Source organism: Misgurnus anguillicaudatus, chromosome 5, assembly GCF_027580225.2.
Source record: "Misgurnus anguillicaudatus chromosome 5, ASM2758022v2, whole genome shotgun sequence".
NCBI classification, from domain to species: domain Eukaryota; kingdom Metazoa; phylum Chordata; class Actinopteri; order Cypriniformes; family Cobitidae; genus Misgurnus; species Misgurnus anguillicaudatus.
The window spans coordinates 39762363-39788071 of NC_073341.2; the positions used below are offsets into that span (position 1 = coordinate 39762363).

The following is a 25709-nucleotide window of genomic DNA, read 5'->3' on the forward strand; positions in this document are numbered from 1 at the left end:
TCCAGGCAACTTTGGCACACCATTTTCAACCTACTATGATGCAGTATGCACTCCTGAACTCACTTATGTTATACAGTAAAATGCTGGGTTATTTTCATCCCATAGTTGGGTCAAAAAGATACAAGTCCACTTGGGTCAAATAGGGACATTGTCTAGGTTTATTTAACCCAACAGTTGATTTGGCCCTTTTTGACCCAACCAAAAGTCTGGGTGTAGGGTGTACACCCATTTTCAACCCAGCGTTGGCTCAAAAATGGACAAACCCAACCATTGGGTTAAAGTAACCCAGAAAATGTTTATATTTGATCCAACATTTTGGGTTGAAAGAATCCAGCATAGGTTGATTTATAACCCGGTGGGTTGGGATTATCCCTTTTTGGCCCAACGCTGGCTTCAAAACAACCCAGCAACCCATGCAAATTGAAATGCATCTTGAAACCGTGACTGTACTGTAAAATTACAATAATAATTCAGTTTAACCATCACGTCACACCCACTCTGCGGCGATGATGTGGATAAGAGAGATTTCCTGGTAAGATAGCGAGCGATGAGTTTGTTCGCCAGTGTGTTTCTGTGGAGGCGTTCTTGGAGAGAGCGTCTACGGGTGAGATGTTGCTGTGAGATCGCTCCAGGCCTGGGTTGAAAAGCCATGGCAGAAGGTCATTAGATTCTGGTTTCACATTAGCATGAGCTGAATGGGATTACCCAGCTAGAGAAGCTCAGCACACACATTTACCCTACAGGCTTTAATGCTAACAGAGCAGCCATTAGCACAACACCAGAAAACAGTCCAGCTTTCCTCACAGACTTTTATTTATTGCTATTTTGGTTTTCAACTTCTCTGTTTCTCTTTACTTTCTCTTCCCTTTCTGTTACACAACCATCTGTGGAGTTGATGCTGGCCTTGTGTCAGTAATACTGAAACACTCAGAAATAATCTAACTAAAGCTTAAAAACATGTTTGGATATAATAAGGACATTATTTCTGTTCTGGATGATTAAAATTGTATTTAAAAAGTACATCAAAAATAACGACTAGGTATATTTCTATTATGTTTTGTCCTTTACTGGTCTGATTATTTTGCGTTGTTTTATAAAAGTTGATATAAACTATTGCGAAATGGCGGCATTTCCATTATCCGATGTTATTCAACTAAAATTGAATTTTCCCTCCTGCGATAAGTCCTTCCAAACGTCATGGCGATAGATGTTGGTAGGTTTAAGTATCACGGCCACAGCACTAGCTCTTTGGTGCGTTCAACTTGATGCTAACATCAAACTACTGCGAGAGCAAATCGAGAAATCATACGAAGCAGTTTGTTCTCGAATTCTTTTTTGTGATACTTAAATCTTCCTGTCAGTCTATGCAGCGCCACATTAAGTCGAATACACCTGTTTTTTATCTGAGACGCAGGCGTGATTTCCAAGTGTTGATGGTAAGGAAAGCCTCTTAGTTGAGAGTGGCCTTGTATGGGGTGTTTCCAGGAAGTTTTGTGTTTTTAAAGCATGATCACGTGACTTTTATGCATGTCAGGTGACCTGTAAATGCAACAAAATTAGCTACGTTTCCATTAAAGATTTGCGCAAAACTTAAGTTTACTTTCTAAATGTCGAGAAAAAACTTGCGAAATGACTGTGTTTCTATTAACAGACGTTATGCGACTAAAGCGCAGTTTGTGGTCCCGTAATAAGTCAATCCAAAAACCATTGCAATGGATGTGCTCGAGTTCATACAACGCTACACAGACCGTCATGCAGATGAGAGAAAAATACCACGGAGCGACTTGAAAGCATACAGAGCCAACCTGATCTCACAAATTTCCGTGTTATAGTCACAGAATATTTTGGTCATTTATCCGTTTCATTGTACCAAGCTGCTAAGGTGACATTGGAGTAAAAAAATCTAAAGTTTAGTTTCATGTGCGCACGTGAAACTATCGGAACACTTGAAACTTTTGCTTTCACATGCCCAGGCGGTAGTTTCACGTGTCGCGAAAGTTTCATGTGCGCGCACGATAGTATGACGTGCGCACGCGAAACTAGACTTTATTTAATTTTTTCTCTGTGTTCCCTTAGGGGCTCTGTATCATTGTCACGGATCTCCACATTTTTCCGTGTCCATACCATGGACTTTCTTTTCCGTGTCAGTTTCACGTATCCGTTACTTAATTCTTTTTCCTATTTTCTTACCATTTTCGCGTGGGTTTGTGGTTAAAACGACTTTGTGTAACATAAAATGACATCCTAACCTAAACCCCAAATCTAACCCATAACGTCAGGCGACAATTGTTTAAAAATCTGGAAAAAATTCTATAAATCAATAGTTAAAGTGACATCCTAACCCAAACCCATGCAAAAATGCAGAGATCCGTGACAATGACACAAATAAATAAGCAAAATATTCCGTGACTATACCACAAAAATTTGTGAGATCAGGTTGCACAGAGCAGTCAACTCCCAAATTGCTTGCGCTTTATTTTAATTTTTTTTGTGCTTGTCAGTTCTTGTGACGTCACATGAAGTCGACCACACCTCTTCTTTCTTGTCCTCCAATCAAACATACCGCCTGTATTTAAAGACCGATCATGCGACTTCTATGCATGTCAGGTCACCTGTAAATGCAAAATAATTTTATCCATCGCAGTTTTTTGATATATATTTATTTTTCGAATAGCCTGAAAAGCCACCTCATCTGAGCATATGAACTTTTTGCTATATATGGGAGTTTATGTGAAATTTTAGGCGCATTTTCAATTCGCTATTTCAATTTGTGCAACTTGCAGGAGTCGTTAAATGTAGCTAGTAGCTTTGTTTCCATTAAAGAGCACCTATTGTTCAATTTACGTTTTTACATTTCCTTTGGTGTGTAGATGTGCTTTTTTGACACTTTGCTTATGTTTAGCATGAGGATTACAACTCTACAAACTTTGTTAATAAGTCAGAATGCATGAAATAGCATTAAACCACCCCTTTAAATTGCTAAATTTGAAGAGTAATGGAAATGTAGCATGTGTTTCCATTGCAGTTTTGCGATATATTTCTTTATCAAACTGAAAAAGCACCTCATGCTGCGAGTGTAAAAACTCTTTTGTGATATATAAGAGTTTCCGCAAAATTGATGCATCTACTCCATTTTATATATTTTTTTAATTCACAATTTGAATGGTAATGGAAACGCATCTGTAGTTATTGTAATTTTCTATAATACAGTATTGCTAGGGGGCTTAGACCCCCTCATACAAAGACCTTTAATGTGCAAAATTCAATCTGTGTCATGCATATGTTTTAACACCCGCACCAATCAGCATCTATGCTTTATAAAAAAAAACACCAAGCATTTTATCATCATAAAACTTCATGTGCTGTAGCCGCAATAAAGCAATTATGTTTAAGCAGGTGATGTATGTTTAACACGATGTAAACAACAGTAGAGAACATCTCACAGCGCTTCTGTATTATACTGCTGTTACCATACAGCATGAGTGATTCATCATCACACACACACACACACAGATCCAGGAACAGTGCCAACATACTGTGCATCTGGGAAAACATGCTTACTGCTTTGAGCACAACTGAAGATACACATTGATTTTCATGACGGAAATAAAATCGCACCGGAGTTTAGAGGGCAAGCTTTATAGTTTCATCTCTGAGATGAGAACAGATTGTCTGCACCAAATATAGATCTCTTTATATACTAAAATAAAAAACAATGTCATGTAAAAGCACAGTACTTTCTTCTGTTGCAATGGTTGATATGAAATTATACAGGGAATGATTCATATTCGGTAGCTTTAATTCGTGCAAAATCCTTTTAAAGGATAGTTTACCGGAAAATTTAATTTCTTTGATAATTTACCCACGCTCATGCCATCACAGATGTATATGACTTCATTTCTTTAGTTGCACACAAACAGTTTTCATTTTTTTATTAAAATGCCTTCGTGTTTTTATCTTCTATGGGGCTCGACATCATCCAAAGCGCATCATCCATCCTTTAATAATTGTAAATAATGACTTCTGTGGGTAAATATGTCTTCTGAAATGAAATGATACACTTGTAAACAATTTATATTTTAAGCAGATCTGGCAAAACTGAAATGAAAACAAACAGAGTATGGTAACACTTTAATAACTTCGAATCTCATTGGCTCTCGCGTGACCCCATGTTTAGCATCACAAAAGGTCATAAGTTTAAACCCAGGGATCAAACATGTAATAAAAATGTATAGCTTGCAATGTACTGCTTTTGATGCAAGCATCTGCCAGATGCATAAATGTCATTGACAAAACACACATAACAACTAAAGTTCACTGGACACTGGTTGCACATGATTGAATTAACATTAATTAATTAATATGCAGGGTTCCCACACCTTAGTTAACTTCAAATACAAGGACCTTTCAAGGTCCAATACCCTCAAATTCAAGGACTAAATGTGGGGACACATTTCAAGTGAGATCAAGGTTACATTGTGTTACCTTTTAAGATACATTGTTACAGTTCCTTTTCAAGGGAACTCGCGCTGCATCACTGCGGTGACACTTTGGGGACGCCTCCAGTGGTAAGTGTGTCTGAATGTGTATATCAAACTCAATCAATGGTGAGGCTTAACGACAAAGACAGGGTGACGTGGTAGTCAGGAAGTATATCGCTATCTGAAATATTGCCAAAGACGGCGTTATAGGGACGCAGGAAGTATGGCAAGAGAGACGCAACGTCTCATTCCCTTCTCAGGGAACAACAGTTACATACGTAACCAGAGACGTTTTCATGTGTCAAACACAACTATGCAAAAAAGCATTTTGGTATGAATCAACATTTGCATACAGAAGATATAAGCATTTAAAGTGAACAGTTTAGCAAGTGTGCTTAAAAAGGTACAGGGAATAATATGGATTTTTTTCCAGAAAACTTCTTGCATAAAATAGATTCAAGCACTTTCAATGACCTGTATCTATACATGTATATTTTAGGGAATCCTGCATATACAGGGGAGTCGTGCAACATTTTTTTTTAAGGAGGCGCAGCATGCATACTTTGTGCATACATTAAAACAAGCTTTCACAGTCTTTTCCATGGCACTTTCTAAGTTCTGAGCCCCCTGCCTTCATGTAAAAACCACCTAAATAAATGTGTTGACTAACATTCATATCAAATACTGATATCAATTAATTGATATTTACATGACGTCTGTGACTGCGCGGTTGTGTCTGCCGCCTACATAAAGTAACATGTAACACAATCAAACATCTACCAAAACGGCAAAAATCTCTGAAAAGTAACAAGGAGGCGGCACAGATTTGATAATATTGTGCATATTAAACAGATAAAAAGGCAAGTAACAGATTAATGGACACTTCTTTGATTTGGGGTTACATGCAAAATCCATTTGGCTCGCAGTTTGAATGGGCATGATGCCTCTGGCCATATACATCATGCATGGAGTAAAATATGAGATTTTTTATCTCATAAACTACTTCTTTAATGATTAAAAAAAGTGCACCAAATATCACAAAATTAAATTCATAAATAAACTTTTGATTTTTTATTACACTGACCTGAGTGATCATGCTGTTTTCGAGAGTTAATAAGTGAAATTACACCTCAACACTGCCCTCTACTGACATTAACCCCATATCACAACAATAACACAGGGATCATTTTGTAAGAAATCCTTGATCTTATCAAATATAAACGTTTAATGTGCAGAGAAAAATTAAAACCTGAAAATGGTTTTCGACTCTTTGAGGATTATTATTTTTTTTTTTAATGAATCTTGAGCCATTATATTTTTGCTGCCTGTTTTATACAGATGAAAACATCATGATTTACACACATCACCATCCACATTTAAAATGTCAGTGAAGGCTACTCAACGTTCAGGAAGCCATTCTTAAAATAATTCAAATAGTTATTCTTAACATCAGAGAAATATGCAAAATAGTCAGCAAAAAATAAATTGCAGCGACTGTTTCCATTGCAAAAAACCCCAAGATTTAAATAACCGTGCTTGTGGTCAAATTGTCGCACCAGCATTCAGACTTGTATTTATAAAATATCTATTCTACAAACATTGATAAAACAATAATTATGCATTATTAACATAAAAACCAAAAAAAAGGATATTTTTTATCAGTCCCAAAACAGCTGCATCTACTGAATTTGACTCTTAGTCCACAAAACACGCCTGTCTTGCTTTCACACAAGCAAAAACCTGCGTCTGTTTCATCTTTCTGCACGACTCCAGTCAGCCGGTGGGTCTCGAGGGCCTTTGGGTTTCTTTACACGGCTGTTGAAACCTGAAACATACAAATAAATGACCATCAAAACAGATGAATAAATGTGATTGAAATGCACCAGGATTACTGTTATGGGTTTGTTCCTAACACTAAATACGAGTAACAGTCATATCCGTCTAAGCAAAAAAACATACTTGAGATGTGTTATGATGAATATTGTTAGTCTTAAGATCTTGTGGTGCTTTCTGCGGTGTGTATGATCTAGAAAGCTCAGCTTTAACCATTTAAGACATACATTCATATAGATTGATTTAGATTATTAGATTATAAGGCCTAAATTACAAGTAAACAGTTTATATGTATACACATTATGGGTGCTTTTAAATACCTAGTCCTAACATTTTGAAAAATTATAATACAAACATCTCCAAAGACAATAACCCAATAAAAAATAATCCAGACCTAAATATTCATCTAGGCCGAGCTTATATTTCTAATGTGTGCATCAGATATAACCGTGTTACCCACCCAGACTGCTAGGTGCAAACAGGTTGCTGGTATCTTTTACATTGCTTGACACATATTCATAATCATCATCATCATTTGTAAAGGACTGAGTCTCAGCTGAGGAAAAAACACAGATACAGACGATAAACAACTCAACAACCAAGCAAGTGAGAAACCGAAACTGTGATCTCACACGTTTGTTTGCTTACTGCTGATAAGGAGTCTTTAGGAAAGTCTGATGTCATTAACAACAAGAATACCCCCCCCCCCCAAAAAAAAAAATATATATTTATAGTTACTATAATAAATTAACTTACATGCACTCGATGATGTTGAAGACTTGTGTGGCTGAGAAAAAGAAATGATATATTCAATGACATTTGTTCATGTGATAGGAAAAAACTGCATGCATCAGTTCAACACATACTAGGGTCGCTAAATTTGTCAGGTTATTTTTAATTCAATACACTGTGTGCATGCTAAAGCTTGTTAATTTGAGTGTGATCTCAGTCTTATATCACAGGAAAAGGCAACGCTGATGAGAAACACAAACAGAAGATAAAACCTGACACATTAACATACAGTACGGTACAGTATACTGTGTGTATGCATTATAAATTCTTTGTAAAACAGTTAGATCCTGTCCTTGATTCTTATTGGTCAATAGCTGTGTTTTATTTATGATAAAACAGCTCTGACTGCTGTACTTAATGATTTTGTGTATGACTGTTCACAGTCGGTCAGGGACTATTTTTCTAGCGGAAGGATATTTTCTCATGAAAGTTGCATTGATGCATAGTATTGCTTAACCTCGTAAGACCTGGATGTCCACATTTTATTTTTTTTTGCACTATAATAGTTAATTCTGTGTAACTACCTGTTGTACACAAACATGGACAATTACACTGCTTCATGTTCAAAGAAAAATATATGGTTATTATATTTATTTCTTCTCCCTAACCCCAAATAGCTGGAAGAAATCCGAAAAAAAGACGAACCAAAGCTCAGGTATTAGGAGGTTAATATTTGTACTGTAAGGTTAGAAAAAGCAATGAGGTACGTGTATAAGTCACGGCTGAATGGGTGGCAAAACCCCCCCCTAAGCTGTGACTTATTCACGATGCAGCACAGCCTTTTTTTTTACCAAATTTCTAAGGGGGCAGTTATCCGATGATAGCACTTTTTTAAAAGTCTGTCATGATGAGAAACAAAACTTAATAATGAAAGTTACCTGTGCATCTCTGCCCAACGATCCTAAAAAAAAATGCAGGCACAAATAAAGATTTATTCATGTAAATTCAATTTATTTATGGGTAATGAAAAATAATTATTTTCCTGTCAAATAGGCATCTTTTGTATGTATATTAAAACGGGGGTTTCAATTGCATTGGCGCTACCGTAATATGATCATGCATAAATGCTCAGAAAATGGTCCCTATCTGTCTTTTCAATGGGGTACCCTTTCAATAAAGTATACCCAAAGAGTTCATACTAGTACCTCTTCATACCACTACCATATCATACCATATTATTATATAACGGTGTAAATAATATGAATGTTTGAAGGTTAACCACATTCCTGGAGGTTTAAGTGACATTAAAAGCAGATCAAATATTTGAATAGAGGATTTCTATCTATAACACCAACTTTAACACATAAACACAAAAGTTTGATCTGTTTAAAACTGTCACATGATCATGTTTCTTCCTTTAAGCCTGCATTTCATGCCAGTTAATTTTTTTGTCTGTTTTAATTCATTTTCAATTTAAGAGGCCATGCATGGGAAATTTTTCCAACCAGAGTTTCACATTTACAAAGAGCATAAAGTAACTGGTGCGTGGCACTGCGAAACCATAACGAAAAGGGTGTTGCTATGTGTTTGTCACACTTATAAATATAATGCTGCCAGACACCATGAAAACAGACACTTTTGGTTCAATAAAGAAACTTTAACATCCCAAAACATCTTTCTGTTTAACAAAACGTTCTTTGTAGTGGAGAAAGAAAGGATCTTTTCTTCTTTAAAATCCCCCTGTGGTGAAAATTAAGTTTTTATTGTTGTTTATATGTCTGTGGTGTTTTTAATAAGCTTTAAGACAAACCACGTGCAGAGCATTTTCTCCATAAAATTGGAAATTTCCAAAAACAGTCTCATTCTCACAGTTTAAAATCGCTGTCACAAACATCTAACCAATCACAGTTGAACGAGTGGATCAGTAGTTCAAGCTATAGATATAATGTAAGTATGCCGCATGGACTTACACACATGCATGCATGTGAATGCTCTCTAACCTCTTAACATAAGCACTAAAAAATAAAGTTGAATTGTGTGAAACTGGACTTCGCAGTTATGTGTCTGAAAATGTGTCTGTCAAATGTAGCATCTATTTACATATATATCTATGGTCAAAGGTGGTGTGAAACAGTGGAGGTGGGAACTAATTAGCATATTCATAAATCTGCGTATACTAAGGCTATGTTTACATTAATGCGTTTACCTTTTAAAACGCATTACTTTTGCCAAGTTTACGCCTTTCATTTACACTACGCCACCGTTTTTGACCCTCATAAACGGAGTCGTTTGTAAACGCTGAAGACCCTGTTTTAGTTTGCGAACCTCGGGGTTGCGCTGCAGTGTAAATGAACGTAGACGGAGTCTTATGTAAATGAACAGCTGATGTTAACGTGACAGCGCATCATTTTCAAAGTAAAAATTATTTTTATTCAGGTAAATGTAGGTTTGCAACGGAGGTTTTGCCAAAAATAGTAAACATCTACTAACCAGCTATTATAAACGCTATATGAGATCGTTTTAACATGTATCCTTATAGATAATGTCTGTTTTATATTTATGTCTGAGTATTGTTGGGTTTGAATATTGTTGTAATGTTGTTTATGTTTTGTTTAAATTTAGTTAGCTTATTACGAAAGATAGACTGTAATTTTAAACGTCATATAGGGCGTTGTAAAGGCCAATATAATGGGAGAATTGTAATGGGTCAGACATTATTTTTGAGTTTAATTTAAGTTTTGTTTTTTACTTTAAAATGAATTTCGTTTCATATAATTTGTCTCTTAATTTTAATAGATATTTTCTGATAAGTTTTGTGAATATAAATGAATAAAAACAATAAAATCAACGTCATATTAATATTTAATGCTCGGTTAGCCGATTGCGCTTTTTGCTATTTCTGTGTTGCTAGCAGAGGACGTGCACGAACCTCGCACACTTTTAAAAATTAACGTCAAATTAATTTTTATTCATTAATTGCACACTGAACAGCGACAAGTAAGAGAAAATAAGTTATTTGGTGTTTTTCTGAAGAATACAATCAGTTTTTTGAAAATGTTCAAATGGACTATAAGATCATAAATATGAACTGCAAACAATGAACTATTATAAATATAACAGCGTGAAATGGCTGAAGAGGAACTCCCTACACATTAAAGGAATAAGCATTTCTGTAGGCTAAGGCTATACTTCACCTCTTATTATGTTTGATTTAAGTTTGCATTTGCTAAAATTTATTTTTGCTTCCAGTTCGCTACTGTTTAGTACTGTTCACTTGAATGCTTCCTTTTTAAATCATAAAGACCTTTCTGTTTGGTTTATAACATCAACATTAACCTATTAATCATATTAATATGTTGTGGGGGGAGCTAGAACAATATAAGACTTTCCCAAACACATTTTTATAGGTTCAAAAATAGTGTCTGTTGTAGTTTCCGGCAAAGGATCCAGGTATACATTTTTGTCAATATCGCACACCCCGAGCCTTCATAAATGCGCAAAGGTAAGCTATTATTAGAGTAATAAGTTATTTTACACTTTTATGCACATGCCCAGTTACGTGATTGGTCATGTTTCATGAGTTTATGGTTGTGTATAGTGTGGATGAAGTGTTTCTTTTAAAAAATGCCAGTATAAACAAGGATCGTTTTTATTTTAAAATGCCGTTTTAAAACGCAAATGCTCTAATCAAACAGGGCCTAAATAAAGCAAAGGTGTAGAGTCATATTCAAGCTGTTTTAAAGCATGAAGAAATTACTTTGAATAGTCATACTTTTATATATGCTATTATAATACTAAAAGATGAGTACAGGGGGACTTTAATGTAAACATATGGACCACTTTTGCCTTTTTTTCAATCATCAGGAAAGATTCAAAGCTCACTTACTCCTTACAAACGCCACACATACAAAATTAAGATCAAATTGAACATTTAGCTTAATTGAAAAGCAAATACAAACTTTCCTTACCTGGCAATACCTCATAACCTTCATTATCTGTCCTTTTGGATCCCACCGATGCTCTCTGATTGGCTGTTGGTCTGTCATAAGCAGTTGTGGTTGGTAATGTCATGGGTAAAGCTGATAGAGGTCTGTTTTTAGGTTTAACCGTACTATAGAGAGCATTGTTATTGCCTCGGTTTAAATTATCATTGTCATATTGATGTACTGTGGGAGGATGCAGTTTGGGCTTGTTGACCACAGCGTAAGTGTCATTCATACTGAATTCAGGAGGAGGATGAGATAATCTGGACTTGAGAGGTGGATATCTGAAACCAAAGACAGGTACATGATATATCTATTAGTTAATTAATAGTACAATAATTACAATAATAGCTAATGCATGTTCCTGTAGTTTAATTAGTAGAGCACTGCATAGCAGCGCAAAGGTTGCGAGTTCGATGCCCAGTCAACACACACATATACATACATGGTATAACATGTACACAATGAATGCAATGTGAGTCACTTTGGATACAATCATCTGCTAAATTTCCTCTTATGATAATTCATAAATAACCTCATGCAAACATTAACATTACTCATACGAATGATTGAAGCAAACTTTTGTTTGTGTTACAGACATGAGTACATATTTATTTTAAAAAAATGAATCTTGAATTTAAAGAGGGACGTGAGTCATAAACAAATCAAATAACAGAGACTTGAAGGTTGGGCTCTTGTAACAGTACGCTATCATTTTACATTAATATTTAGGCATTTGGCATATACGTTTATCCACAGCAACTTACAAAAGTACATCGAAGCCATGCATGTGTGTTTTTTACATAAAATAATTCTTTATACAAAAAAAGTAGAGAACATTTGGTGAAAACATCACCTTAATATCTTTAATACAGACTAAGGCCATGTCAAAGATTTGATTAATTTCAATTTCCAAAAATTATGTTTTAGAGAATTTCCTGTTTTAAAGGTATCTCATTTGATCCAGAAACATTTTTAGTTATGCTGGTTAAAAGACTCCTCACATCCTGATAGCAATCACTATGTTAAGTTGTTTAAATGTATTTGTAGAAATGTATGTCATCTGTGAAAGGCATAGGATCAAAAAATGTTCAACCAATCATAGATCTCGGACCGAACGGACGTTGCCTTTTTTGTCCCTCATCCGTAAGCGTAATTTGATTGCCCACCGCGCACCTTTTTTACGCAGACACCATACGTCATCGGCGTGTTCACGTGCGCTCACCTCCCGTCTGTAAACAGAGGGAGAACGGCAAACTTTTCTGCTGAATTGACAAACTGCACAGGAGCCACAAAATGAAAGACATCTTTTATAACAACAACGGCAAAAACTGCCTGGATCAGCAAAGAACAAAAACCCAAATGAACATCGCTAACTTTACTGCTTTACCACGAGATGCAAACAGCTGCAGGAGGCAAAGGGTCTGAAAAGGTTGTTGCACTGTTTATTTTGGTAAGGTAGGTACGCGATATGTTTGTATTAGGTTGGATTCAGATATTCTACTTTGATGAAACATTGTGTTGCTTACAGTATGAAATTTGTGTTCGTTTACGGATTAGCGTAACGATATAGTTACTACTAATTCTGATGTAAACACGTTGTTTATGTTGGTTATTTTGGAAGTGTTATTCACTTTGTACTGCAAAGTTTTCTCTCTGGTGAATGGACATGAGATGTGGACGTCTGATCTGGGTGTGTTTATGTCTTTTGAAAGAGGCGTGACTTTGGATGTCGATTTGAAAAGGAGGGTGGGATCATGATTTCATTGGTAATCGGCTACCATTTTTCAAAATGTGATACTCTACCTTTAAAACAAGCTTATATTTAATGCTGCATTACAAATAAACTATAATCAGTCCCTCCAGAAAAACGCGATTGTGCGATCGCGCGATATATTGCATCAGCCAAAGTCTGCATATTTATGCGGGGCTGCATTTTTCCAAATACGACGCACTTTCACCGCATTAATTACATATTTCTGCTCACAAAATATGCGGGGCTTGCATGATTTCATAATCTCCGCATTTTCGTAGCAAAAAGTCACATATATATTAGCAGAAAGTTGAAAAATGTTGCATTTACTTCCCAAAAGCGCAGCCGTGTCCTCTATTGCCATGGGAACGTTATGAAGTGACGTGATTATGTGACGTGAACATCATTGCAGCTTTTGCAAGTTTCCGCAGTTTTTGCAAGTTCCGCAATTTTCACAAATTCCTGCAATTCCATAGCATAAATTGCACAAATATCCCGCATATTCCATCACATTTTTTTAGAAAACGTGCCGCAAAATCGAGGATTTTTGCCCGCAACAATCACAAAAAAACTCCGCGTTTTTCTGGAAGGACTGTATAATTTACCTGTCCGTGTCATATGAAATCTGAGAGTCTCCCATTTTTAGTGATAAGGAAAAAAAGTCTTGTAACCAATATGGTAAAAATTCTATTATATAATTATAAATATTTTAAGGTAACAAATACATTTAAAATTGTACAACCTAATGGCAAAAATATAAAGTTTATAAAGTATATTTTTACAATTGAATATACTTTTAACATTTTCAAACTTTTATGTTTACAGGTTTGTAACACAAACACCAAGTATTTTTTCCAGTGCGATGTGAATATACATATTTAAAATATATTTATTTTTATATACATTGCGAAATAGCATTTTTTGTATATTTTTTAAATATATTTAAAATTATATTATAAAATATAAATTTTTTGCTGTATGGGAAAACAGGTTTATTAATATATATTTGGGGTGGGCGATAAACCGGAAGGTATGATAAACCAGTAGAAATTTTGGACTATCGTCGCTATTGAGGTTACACGCCCACTTCAAGATACACACACGCACACACACACAATTATTTATAATCTTTATTACATCAGTCACTATTTATCTTCAGTGAGCTTGAGTTTTGTCTTCTTTTTATGCTTGTGTTTGTTTTTTGTGAGAATGATAAAAATTTGATGGCATTGAATATTTTAAAAACAAAAACACCTTATATTACTGTGACCCATATCGTTGCCGTGATATAAAATGAATCCTGCCGTTATATAAGATTTTGGTCGTATCGGCCACCCCTATGTTCAAAAAGCGTAGACACTTTCAGCACATTGTACCGCATTGAGCGGTGAATGTGCGCTTCAGGTGCTGCGTGTCATATTCAGACTCAGATTTTATCACGCAACAGCATCCAAAAGCAGCTTTAAAATGTTTTTTAAAACGTGAGGTTATCTTGTCAGAAGTTGGGCTACAAAACAGATAAGATGTCAAAGATGTTGAAGATGACACGAAATAAGAACCAAGCTAAAGTCACAATATTTATGCCTTGCCCTGCACTGACCCGATTGTCGTTTGTGCAAATTAATATTACGGTCCGTTTTCACTTCCTAATGATAGAAAACAAATGAAATAAATGATATAGGAAGCAACATGTGTTTCTGTGCCTAAAGTCAACACAGAGACAATTAAAGTCAATGTTTTAGCAAGCCAAGTTTAAGTATTTTTGGGTAGAATAATAAAGCGTAAATCCATAAAATCATTAATCTTAGTATTTTCAGTATTGTCATTACAGCAATAATCACAAAAGACCATTTTTTGGTCATATTTATGGTTGTGACTAATTTGATGCTCTGTGGTTTTACGGACAGGGATTATCTTAAACCAGGACTAGACCTTAGTTTAATTAGGAAATATAACTAGTTTTAACAAACATGGATTACTAAAAACATTACTTGTGTGCATGTTGAGGCTAAACAAAGGGCACTTGTGTATTTTAAGATAGTTTAAGTTTGGACAGCTCTTACATTTATTTTAGTCTAGGACTATTCTAATCCCTGTCCATCTCAAAATTAAGACCTATTCGCACAAGATTAGTATTACCTGGTGAGCTCTAGTGATTTGATTTATTGCGGAGATTATCCGTGATCCTAATCCCGTGCGAATCGACCATGTCTGTAATTTGTTAAGTAAAAATTCCCCCGCAATTGACCTACCGTATTTCGCCCAACACCGAGGTCCTGTGATACTATTTGTCTGGTGCGAATCGGCATCTCTGCAACGTGGCAGGACGTATATCATTTTTCAAGGCTTTTGTTATCCATGCGCCTATTTTTCTCTGTTTCTCTCGCACGTCAGCTCATAAGTGCACATACAGACACACATCCCTTTGCTTCTTATGGCTTTCCTTGTGAAACTTGAGGGATTTGTCATATATTTCTGATCTTTCCTCATCCATATTTCATAATTAATATTCAGAATGTGCAGAACTGTCATTAATTGAGATCTCTGAGTTCAGGCAAAGCTGTCAGCCACGTCATCGCAGAACCGTGTGACGCCCGACGTGACGGCTTCGTGACGCTGATGATTAGGACAAAAATATGATTAACATGGTAAAGGTAAACTCTCAGAAAGGATGTGTTACTTTTATTTAACACATTATGTGTTATTTTAACACAAGATGTGTTATTTTCACACATTCACTTTAAGAGTGTACCTTTTACCGCATGTCATGCCGTTGTGTATATAGGACAAGGTTTGACGCAAAGCCTGAGCATCAATTCTGGGAGATAAGTCAATAAATTTAAGTAAAGTCACAGGATTGCTTGTGCCGTGTGAACGGGCCACACAAAACTCAGATGTAAGGGGCGAATTACTAAATCAAGGTCCCCAGATAATACTAGTTCTTAGTTTATGCACCTTTAGTCGGGGTTTCACAGGCGGGGTCACATTTATTCTGTACACATAAAGGTGCTTCACAATGCCATAGAAAAAACATTTTTGGCTGAATTATCGACACCCTAGCAACTCCATTTGCATTGGGTTAAAAAGCATTGCATAGCAATCTCCTGGCAAGCCTGTACATTACGACAACAGGACATTTTCCATCTAATCAGAAGCAAAAATATTATTCTTGTGTGTCCATTACTGAATTAACTGTACAAAAATAAATATCTCATAACCATATGGCCAAGAGTTTAGAAATCACGATCCTCAGAAGATTCACTCATACAGTGAAATAAAGTTATGTTTTGACACAAAGGAAATGCTTTATCTCGAACATTTTGCCTTGGGCGGCTCGAATACATTAGCAAAATGCGGCCCGCGTATCTACAGCAACGTCTAATGACCGACTGCCACCATTGGCATTCAATATCTGGTATGAAATATGTTATTGATCCACGGGGAACAACAATGGCATAACACGGTGATTTAGGAATGATTAAATGCTTTGTTTGCTCAGCATTAACATTCAAATATTTTGATCAATCATCATTACGAGGGCACCCAAAACACAAATCTTACCATAAACCAGTGAGGGCTGGATGCATTATTTGACTGCCAATGCAAACATTATGAACTATGATAACCTTTTCAAAAATACACCAACTACACAAAGATTACAAGAAATAAAAAATTGTACAAGAAATCATTCCCTGTAGCATACAAAACTAACTAAACGCTCGACCGACTAAACGCTCGACTGACTAAACGCTCGACTGCGTCACAACGCTCTAGTTACCAGATTGGTACTGGTTTTCAATCTTAAATTAGCCTGTGGTTGTGTTACCCGCACTGGTTTTGACTGCAAACAGTAAAAAACATGGCATATGGTTGTTTGCGGTCTTACCTTGTTTTCTGCGGTATGTCGATGCAGCTTAGAGATCCTGACTTCAACGGAGTCTTCGGCAGAACCGCATTGATGTAGAGAGACTCTGAAGCCTTTTTGTTTCAAATATATAAAAAAAGGAAGCAAAAGAAATGTGAAGCACATGCACGGTGCGTGAAAGCCGTCACTTATAAAAACTTGTCTCTGTGTTTAACAGTTAAAGGACAACTGAGCGTTTTGCATAGAGGAAGCTGACAGTGTTTCCTGCTATACTTCTTTTTTCAAGCTCTGTGCTGAACGTCTTGAGGAAGTAAAACATGATGTGTGATGCATATCTCAGTTGCACACCGGCTGTGTATTAATCAGTAAAAAGAAAGATTCAGAGAAATTAACCGCAAGGATTGAAAAAGCGCAACCTCAGTCAAATGTTTACTATAAAAGATCACGAAACTTTGAAAGCGACAGTTTTTGTTTACATTGATTTTATTACTTCAGGGGAACATAAAATGCAGTTCTGTTTTTAATACAATAACAAAAAGAAAATGAGGATGAATAAACACAATAAACCCATTCCATATGCAGAACAACTAATAGACTTTGGAGTGTAGTACTTTTACTAGTCTGCACTTTTTCACTTGTATTCAAAGGAAGATGAAAGTCATTAAACATTTAATTTATAGTTAACACTTTACAATAATGTTGTATTTGTTGACATTAATTGATGTATTAGTTAAAGGGTACCTATGGCCTTTTTTACTGTAAGTGGGCGGGGCTTTATCAATGTGACCTCACATTTACAAGAGAATCAACTGCTTTGGTTTAATGCGGATTAAAAACAAGGAGTGGTTGGATTTTTTCAATGTAGGGTGGTTGTGTTCACACACTGCGGACAGGGATTAGCTTAAACCAGGACTAGGCCTTAGTTAAATTAGGATATTTAAGTCATTTAATGTATAAATAAACACTACTGGTGTGCATCTTCAGACACAACACTCACACTGATATATTTTAAGATATGACAGAGGAAGTTGTTTTCGGTCAAAACAACACTAACATGTAAGTTAGTCTGGGACTAGTTTTAGGCCCTGTCTGGGAAACTACCCCATTATGTCCAAACACCTTGTAAAAGTACATTTTGGTGCCCTTTAACCTGAACTAACAATAGTTTTATAGCATTTATTAATAAAATTAAAAGTTGATATTTTAGCTGTTTACCAACATTTATATATAGTTGCAGTCATACAATAACTGTATTCACAACCTCTCACTTTTATTCACATCCAAATTGTCTGAAGGATTTATGAATTACAGCGGTTCAATATGTCACCCCCCTTTCCCAGAAAAGGCCAAAAGCAATGGGACAGCCGACTCAAAAGCTGTTTTATTGACACATATTTTCTAGTTGTAATTTTCTCATAAAAGGATGTTAAATAGCACAAATTATCAGATTCATGATTTTACATTTCCTTTGGTGTGTAAGTGTGTATTAGTTCATGTTAAAGGGACACTTCACCCATTTGCATTAAGCTTTGTATAGTTAGAACCCCAGTCATGTTTTTGAATGGTCATGCATCATTTCTTCAGTTCCCGCTGAGACGGGAGAAATACAGATTTCAGTGTTGCACTTCCTTCTTTCAATGATGTAAAAATCATCATTTTGCATCATTGAAAGACGGAAGTCCAATATCTTTGTTGAGGGAGTGAGACTACAAACACCCCTTTTCTCGGTCAAATAGGCACCAAAATCTAAATGTATGTTAAATTTCACCTACAAATATAACACACTTTCAATAAAGATTAATGTTTCTACGGATGAAATGCTCCTTTAACGATATGCAAAAGGTACAAATCCCAAAGTAAACGATAATGTGAGTTATCGTCTCCAACATAAATCTCTTTTCTTGGACTGCAGCAAACACACGGATTGTAGGCAACTGTTTACTTCCCGGCCTGGTTGACGTGAACACGGCGGTCATTATCATAATCGTGTTGTTTCTATGATCACAAATGCAGATACGGTTTAAATGTTTTAGTATCCTTACCTTACCAATCTGTTACGTTCTGCCGCGCTGGTAAAGTTGATCAATCAGTTTGGTCATCGGCATTTTCTGGATCAAATTCGGCTTGTATTGATAAAGTATTAAAGACGATATTAACTCCTGTCAGCATTGCATTGTGAGCGAATGGTAAGGAGCGTCACATTTCCAGCTTACGTCAGAGGTATTCAGGCCAATCACAACGTACAGATTAGCTGGTCAATCATGGACACAGCGCTTTTCTGATCGATGAGTTTTGTACAAAATCAGTGCATTTGAGAAAGGGAGGGATTTATGGAGCAACAAAAATGTACGGTATGTAGAAAATAATGCGTTTTTTGAACCATTAACTACGTGAACACATTCCATTATAACCAATACACAAAATAACCTGGTTTTTAGCAATGAAATAGGTGATCTTTAAAGGGACACTCCACTTTAAAAAAAAAAAAATGCTCATTTTCCAGCTCCCCTAGAGTTAAACATTTGATTTTTACCTTTTTGGAATCCATTCAGCTGATCTCTGGGTCTGGCGCTAGTACTTTTAGCATAGCTTAGCTTAATCCATTGAATCTGATTAGACCATTAGCGTTGCCAACCAAAAGAGTTTAGATATGTTTTCCTATTTAAAACTTGACTCTTCTGTAGTTACATTGTGTACTAAGACCGACAAAAAATTTAAAGTTGAGATTTTCTAGCAAGCAAGCAAACAAAGCAAGCAAGCAAAGTCCTTTGGTTATTTTTGAGCGCAATGCTAATGGTCTAATCAGATTCAATGGATTATGCTAAGCTATGCTAAAAGTGCTAGCGCCAGACCCAGAGATCAGCTGAAAAATTAGCATATTTTCAAAAAAAGTGGAATGTCCCTTTAAAGGTCTGGAGTTGATTTTTAATTGTGGCGTTTAAACTTGGAAGCTATGGGTGTGAGCCCAAATCATGTGGTTCAGTGAGATCTCCATACAAGTGAAACATACCATATTTATGTTTCAAAAACAACAAATCCATCAGTCAGACAGGGGCATTATTAGGAGATGACAGATCAACAAATACAGGTTGTGACTAAAACAATAACACACTGGTGTGCTCAACAACAAAAGAAATCCTACACATCCATATTAGGTAACAGTGGTGCATGATGGCATTATCTCGCATGATAAAGAAAAAAACCTTTACGATGTTCAGAGAAGTGAAAGATTAATCCTGCATGAAAATGCATTCATACTGCCTAAACACTTTTTCAATAAAGATGTTGTCTGTTCGTATAATGAGATGCTCTTAAACTTCTCCATCATTGTTATTCTCATTAGTCTTTTACAAGTTAATATTGGTTTCATTTCTCCAAATAAGGCTTTTATACAGCTTTTCTGACTTTTTTTAGGAGTCTAATCTACCCTTCCTATTCTTGATGCTTTTGCATCTTGTGGTGATCTTCTTGTAAGATCGTCTCTTTATTGTTTTGATTGACAACGCCATCTTTACCTCCTTCTTCATTTGGACATAATAAAGGGTTTGTCTTTATCATGGAGAGGATAATGTGATCATCAACCATTGTTATCGTAAATGGCGTTCATTTTTTATTCAGAATGTACCTGTAATTGTTGATCTGGCAACTACTAATATTCCTCCTGTCTGACTGATGGATTTATTGTGTTCTTGAAACCTAAACATGGCCTGTATCACTTGCATGGAGATCTGTAAACATGATGTGGGTTTACAGCTTTCAAATGCAAATGCCACGCCTAAAAATCAACTCTGACCTTTAACATCCTTTATTTATAAGGAAATGATTTGACAAAGAGACAATACCCGTCCCTAAAACAACTTTTGAGTCAACTGTCCCACCACTCCTGACCTCTCCAAAAAGGGGGAGTTACATATTAAACATAAGCTGAGAGTGTGCAATTTAAGCTAATATATTTATTATATTACTCTAACTATATATAAATGTTGGTAAACAGCTAAAATACACAAAATGTGCCTTTGTTCCAATATTTATTGAGCTGATTGTAAGTTAATGCACAATGGCCAAACATTGGTATGAACATTGGCTTTAACTAATATTAACAAAAATTAATAAATTATAAAAAACTATAATACTCTTTGTTAGTTTATATAAGTTAATCTATTTACTAAAGTTAACAAATACGATCCTATATTAAAGTGTTACCGATTTATACAACATCTTACCTTGGTGTTTTTGTTTCGCTGTTGCAAAAGCTTTTCAAACATCTGAGCCACCGTATGAAAGACAAATTCATATTGCTCCTGCGTGCAGATTCACAGAGACACTTGACATTAAGATATATAAACATTAAAGGAATACTGTGGATAAATACCTGAACATGTGCTTAGTGATACAAACACACGCAAGATTGTGATTATGATAGTCTTCAAATAAAATTGATGATTTAGATCAGGGCTTTTCAAACTTTTTTTGTCAGCCGAACCCCATCGACCTAAATTATTTACTTAAAGTACACCGTGTGACAGGGCCGCTGGAAGTCATTTTGAACAGGGGGTGCTGTGAATTTTTTTTTTTTTTACAAAAAAACCTATGAGCCTATAGGCCCATTTAAAATCCATTTTAAAAATAAATACATTGAGTTTCACACTACTTTATTGTCATATACACTTTAGTGCACACAGCAGGGTCTGAAACACACAGACGTCAGTGACCGGTTGCATAAAACTTTAAGACTAGTCTTAAAAGTTAGTCATGAATTTTTTTCTTCAAGACTGATCATAACTATTTTAAGTATGTTACATAGAAAGGTAGATTGGTGTTATTTAAATCCAAATAATAAGACTTATTAGCCCTATCTAATTGCTAGTTAGTCAGAATTATTCTTAAGACGCAGTCTTAACGTCACGGCTATGTTTATGCAACCGGCCACAGATTAATATATGCGCTATTAATAATTAGAAGCAGAAATACTTATAACAATTCCAGGGGAAATTCGTTACAACTTCAGACATACATTACACACACACACACACACACACACACACACACACACACACACACACACACACACACACACACACACACACACACACACACACACACACACACACACACACACATATATATATATACATATACATACAACATATAATATTATAACAACATATAATATTAAATAAACTTCAAAATTTTCAATGTCCAGACGAACATATTTTACTTTCGTTTTTAAGTTAGTATCACACGTCGATTAACAGTGGTAAAATATTCTCAAAATTACATACCTTATAAAGACCTTTTTTTACTAAATAGTACTATTGCTGGCTTTTTAAACTTATAAATAATTCATACATTGAACAAAAATAATAATGGGTTTAGTTCTGATATTGTATACTTTTATAAAGAAATACATGCTGTATAATTACATTTTTAGAATATATTAGGCTTTATATAAGGTTTGTACTCTAAAAATACTTTATTTGTTACAAACAAGAGATAAAGAATTTACAAACGTTCTCATTTCACCATATCCACAGGTGAAGAGTCATTATACAATAAATTCGTGGGGAAGCATTTAAAAAACATTTAAAAATAGATGCATTTGTTTAAAAGCAAAGCATTTATTTAGATGAAGCAGCTACTTTGCGTCTTCTACGGTCTCATAATCGGTCATCATATATGTCCAAGAGAGTCAATAATAATCTTTTACATTTAAATCCTTTAAAAAGGAGTGTTTGTGCTGCTTCGCATCCATGTATGTGATAACAATCCCGTTAATACTGTATGCGCATATTATCAACGCGCTCTTTACTCTAGCAAAAGACACTCGCGTCGCGCATTGCGCCGGTTGTATAATAAAGTCCAAAGTCTCTCAAGAGGGGACTAATGCCCAAGGAGTTCAGAATTTCTGTATGGGCATGCATCAGCCAAAGGTGTGTGAGTCTTTTCTGGGTCCTGGTGAGTGCGAACCCAGAAAAAGACGCAAGGCGGAGAAGTGCGCTCGGATGAGGCCACGGAGATGGGTAGGCACATGAAATTAAAATCCAAAATACACGTAATAACCTACGTGTGTCAAAAATAATTTCCTAAAATATTCATAAGTAAAATATAGACGGGGTTGCCGGTTTACAAACATTACAGGGTGTGCGAGCATCCAGGAGGCAGAAAGCCCGATTGGTGAGCTGATATGCTACTGCAACAACCTTAATTATTGAAGCGTTCTTTATTGTTTGTATATAAATAAAACTTGGTTTTAGTTGGAACTGTTTTTCTGTCTTTATTTTTGCAGTGTTACTGTGATACATGTATGAATTATAATGTTAGGCTAGTAATGTAATAGTCGCATTTACTGGTATGTTAACATCAGGCACCCAGCACTGACTCTGTTGGTACTATTATCCACGCAACAACTCCTTTGCATTTTGACTTACAGACACAGCTAGCCTACAACACAAGGCACGTCTCTTCTTTCTGCCTCTCGCAACCAGTTAATGACGTCGCCGAGCAACCCATCTATAAATTGTACAAAAATTTTTACTTAAAAAAAATCTCCCTCTCGCCAACAGGGGGTGCTGCAGCACCGCAGCACCCCCACTTCCCGCGGCCATGCCGTGTGAGTTTTTAAGTAAACATTTTAAATAATTGAATAGTGCATTTGAATAGTTAACTTTAAAAGATGTATTTTTCATCTATTTAAAACATTTTAATAGTATTATTTTCATTATAAATACCGCCATATTATTTCATTATTACCAAACCCCTGCAATTCCCCAACAAACCACCAGGGCCGGGTTCCCAAAAGCATCGTAAGGCTAAGTAGATCGTAAAAACGATGGTACGAATCATCTTAGAATTACGGGCCATTTCCCAAAAGCTTCGTAACTTAAGTAGCACTTGAAAATCATTGTAGATCTACGAGTGGTCTGGAGTAATCGTTAATTCATAAGTGCATCGTAAGACAACACAGTTACGAGGTCACCTACAGGACAACCAGCAAATTGCACTCCTGCAATGACGATAATTTAATGTTTTAAATGTTTATTTATTTATTGGGTTCTTCTTTGTTTATTTTATATTAAATATATAATATAATATATTTAAAATTCAAATGAGAAATCAAATTTAAATGACTAAACATAAAATAATAAAAAAGGAAAACGTATTTGGTACAAGTTGGTAAAAAAGTTTTTTTTGTGTTTTTTTTTGTGCAAATTGATAAATGGTTCCTACCGATTGATACATCTAAAAAAAATTTGAAGGTAAATGGCATCTAATTAAAGAAACCAAATAAATATTTATGGTACAATGCAATAATCCACAATAATAAATAAACATAGATAATATAAACTAATAATAATAATAATCTAAACTAAAATATTAAATGCAGAGGGCATTTCGCAGTGGGACGACTCCTAACTAAATACGGAAAATAATATTTCATTATGCACAAATTATTAAAACATTTAAAATAGTCTTTGAACAATTATGAATAATAAAATTAAAAATATTAGTGCACATCGGCTGAAAATAATTAGCCTAAAGAAGCTTCTGCAAAAATTTGCACGTAGACGAACAACGAATGTTCATAAAGTAGCTCGTAGAAAGCGCTCTTAAGTGCTAAGTTCAATCGTTATCGGGAAACCCAGCCCAGATCAAGATGATAATTCTGGCAGTGCAAAAATCATTTTCAGATGTTACCTTAGTCTGCACAGCTGAAGGTCTCTGTCTTCTGAGCTCTAACACAAGGTCCAAGATATTAAAATCCTCCTTTATTTGCTGAGAGAAGAACATAGGCCAAAAATGTATTATGAATAATTTACTGCAATAATTCTAAATATTAGGCAAAGAAAATGAACAATTTCAAGAGCTTTCAAACAATTAAACCATATTAATATAAACTAATAAATTAATACATGTATATAAATAAAAACATACATCCATGTATGTGTGTGTGTGCATGTGTGCGTGTAAATGTTTCTTGAATATATACATGGATGTTTGTGTATTTATTCACTTTTATTATGCAAACACAAACTTTTATTTTGTATATTTTGTATGCGATTAATCAGGATTAATCGTTTGACAGGCCTATTTGAGTTTCTTTGTTAATGCCTTCACAAAATGTATTCAGATCTGCTTTCTCCTCTGCTTTCTAAACTGTTGCTATGTCCTGCTGACTTATCACCTGTTGGCGTATCACAACACTGTGGAAACCGAGATGTGTCATGAAAGTCACATACAGCATAACATGTAGCTATCCTCTACCAAGTAATTACAAATCCATAGGGGTTAGAAGCAAAAAAAATGTGGGTGGGTTCAAAGCTTTTACGGGAGTGGATGGCATTTTCTTCTGGTGCCCTTTAATGAAAACATTTGCTATTATAGCCTAAAAGCTTTGATTATCTTGTTGTGTCACGGGAGTACAGTTGCCGAAAGTAGTATAAAACACAAAATGGAGTTTAAATTTTATGGGCTTTAAAGGCGGAGGGGGGGGGGCATGATCTCTGAAAGCCAATGTTGATATATGAAATCACATAAACAAACACGCCACTACCCCAATAATAATAATCTGAACCACCTTTTGATAGACCCACCCCACACATATGCAACCAACGATTTTGGTGAGTAGACACGCTACTTACTGCTGATTGGCTACAACTCTCTTTTTCAAAGCGTTTTTCAAAAATCATGCACCCCGCCTTTAAATGAGTGAAGTGGAATGGATTTGAGGATGCAGCAGCGGGAAAATGTGGAACGGAGTTTAATTTATTATGGCTTTCCTCTCTAGTGGAATGAGTTTGACTGACGGTGCTCTGACAAGCAGTGTTGGGTAAATTACTCAAAAAAAGTAATTAATTACTAGTTACTAATTACATCTTCAATTACTCTCTCCAAAAAGTATTTAATTACTTATTACTAATTACTTTCTAAATCCTATTTAGTACATGATACAAGGATAGGCTTAAAATGGCTTGAAGAACTAATATATAAAAGTACATCAATTATTCTGGTCCCACTTTAGGGTCCAATTCTCTCTATTAACGAACTATTAACTACTTTTGCCT

The 25709-nt window shown here is 35.4% G+C and overlaps 1 protein-coding gene across 1 annotated transcript in view; it reads right to left on the bottom strand.

Moving 5' to 3' along the window:
- Window positions 1-5758: 5758 nt before the first annotated feature.
- The window catches only part of ptpn18 (protein tyrosine phosphatase non-receptor type 18), a 29581-nt gene continuing 9630 nt past the window's right edge, over window positions 5759-25709 (bottom strand). The window contains exons 10-17 of the mRNA XM_055168754.2: window positions 24343-24420; window positions 20871-20948; window positions 16669-16760; window positions 11015-11313; window positions 7985-8007; window positions 7071-7101; window positions 6775-6870; window positions 5759-6306 (exon numbers count right to left, since the gene is read on the bottom strand). Of these exons, the coding sequence (XP_055024729.2) occupies window positions 6233-6306; window positions 6775-6870; window positions 7071-7101; window positions 7985-8007; window positions 11015-11313; window positions 16669-16760; window positions 20871-20948; window positions 24343-24420 (771 nt within the window). The 3' untranslated portion in view covers window positions 5759-6232. The remainder of the gene's footprint in view (window positions 6307-6774; window positions 6871-7070; window positions 7102-7984; window positions 8008-11014; window positions 11314-16668; window positions 16761-20870; window positions 20949-24342; window positions 24421-25709) is intronic.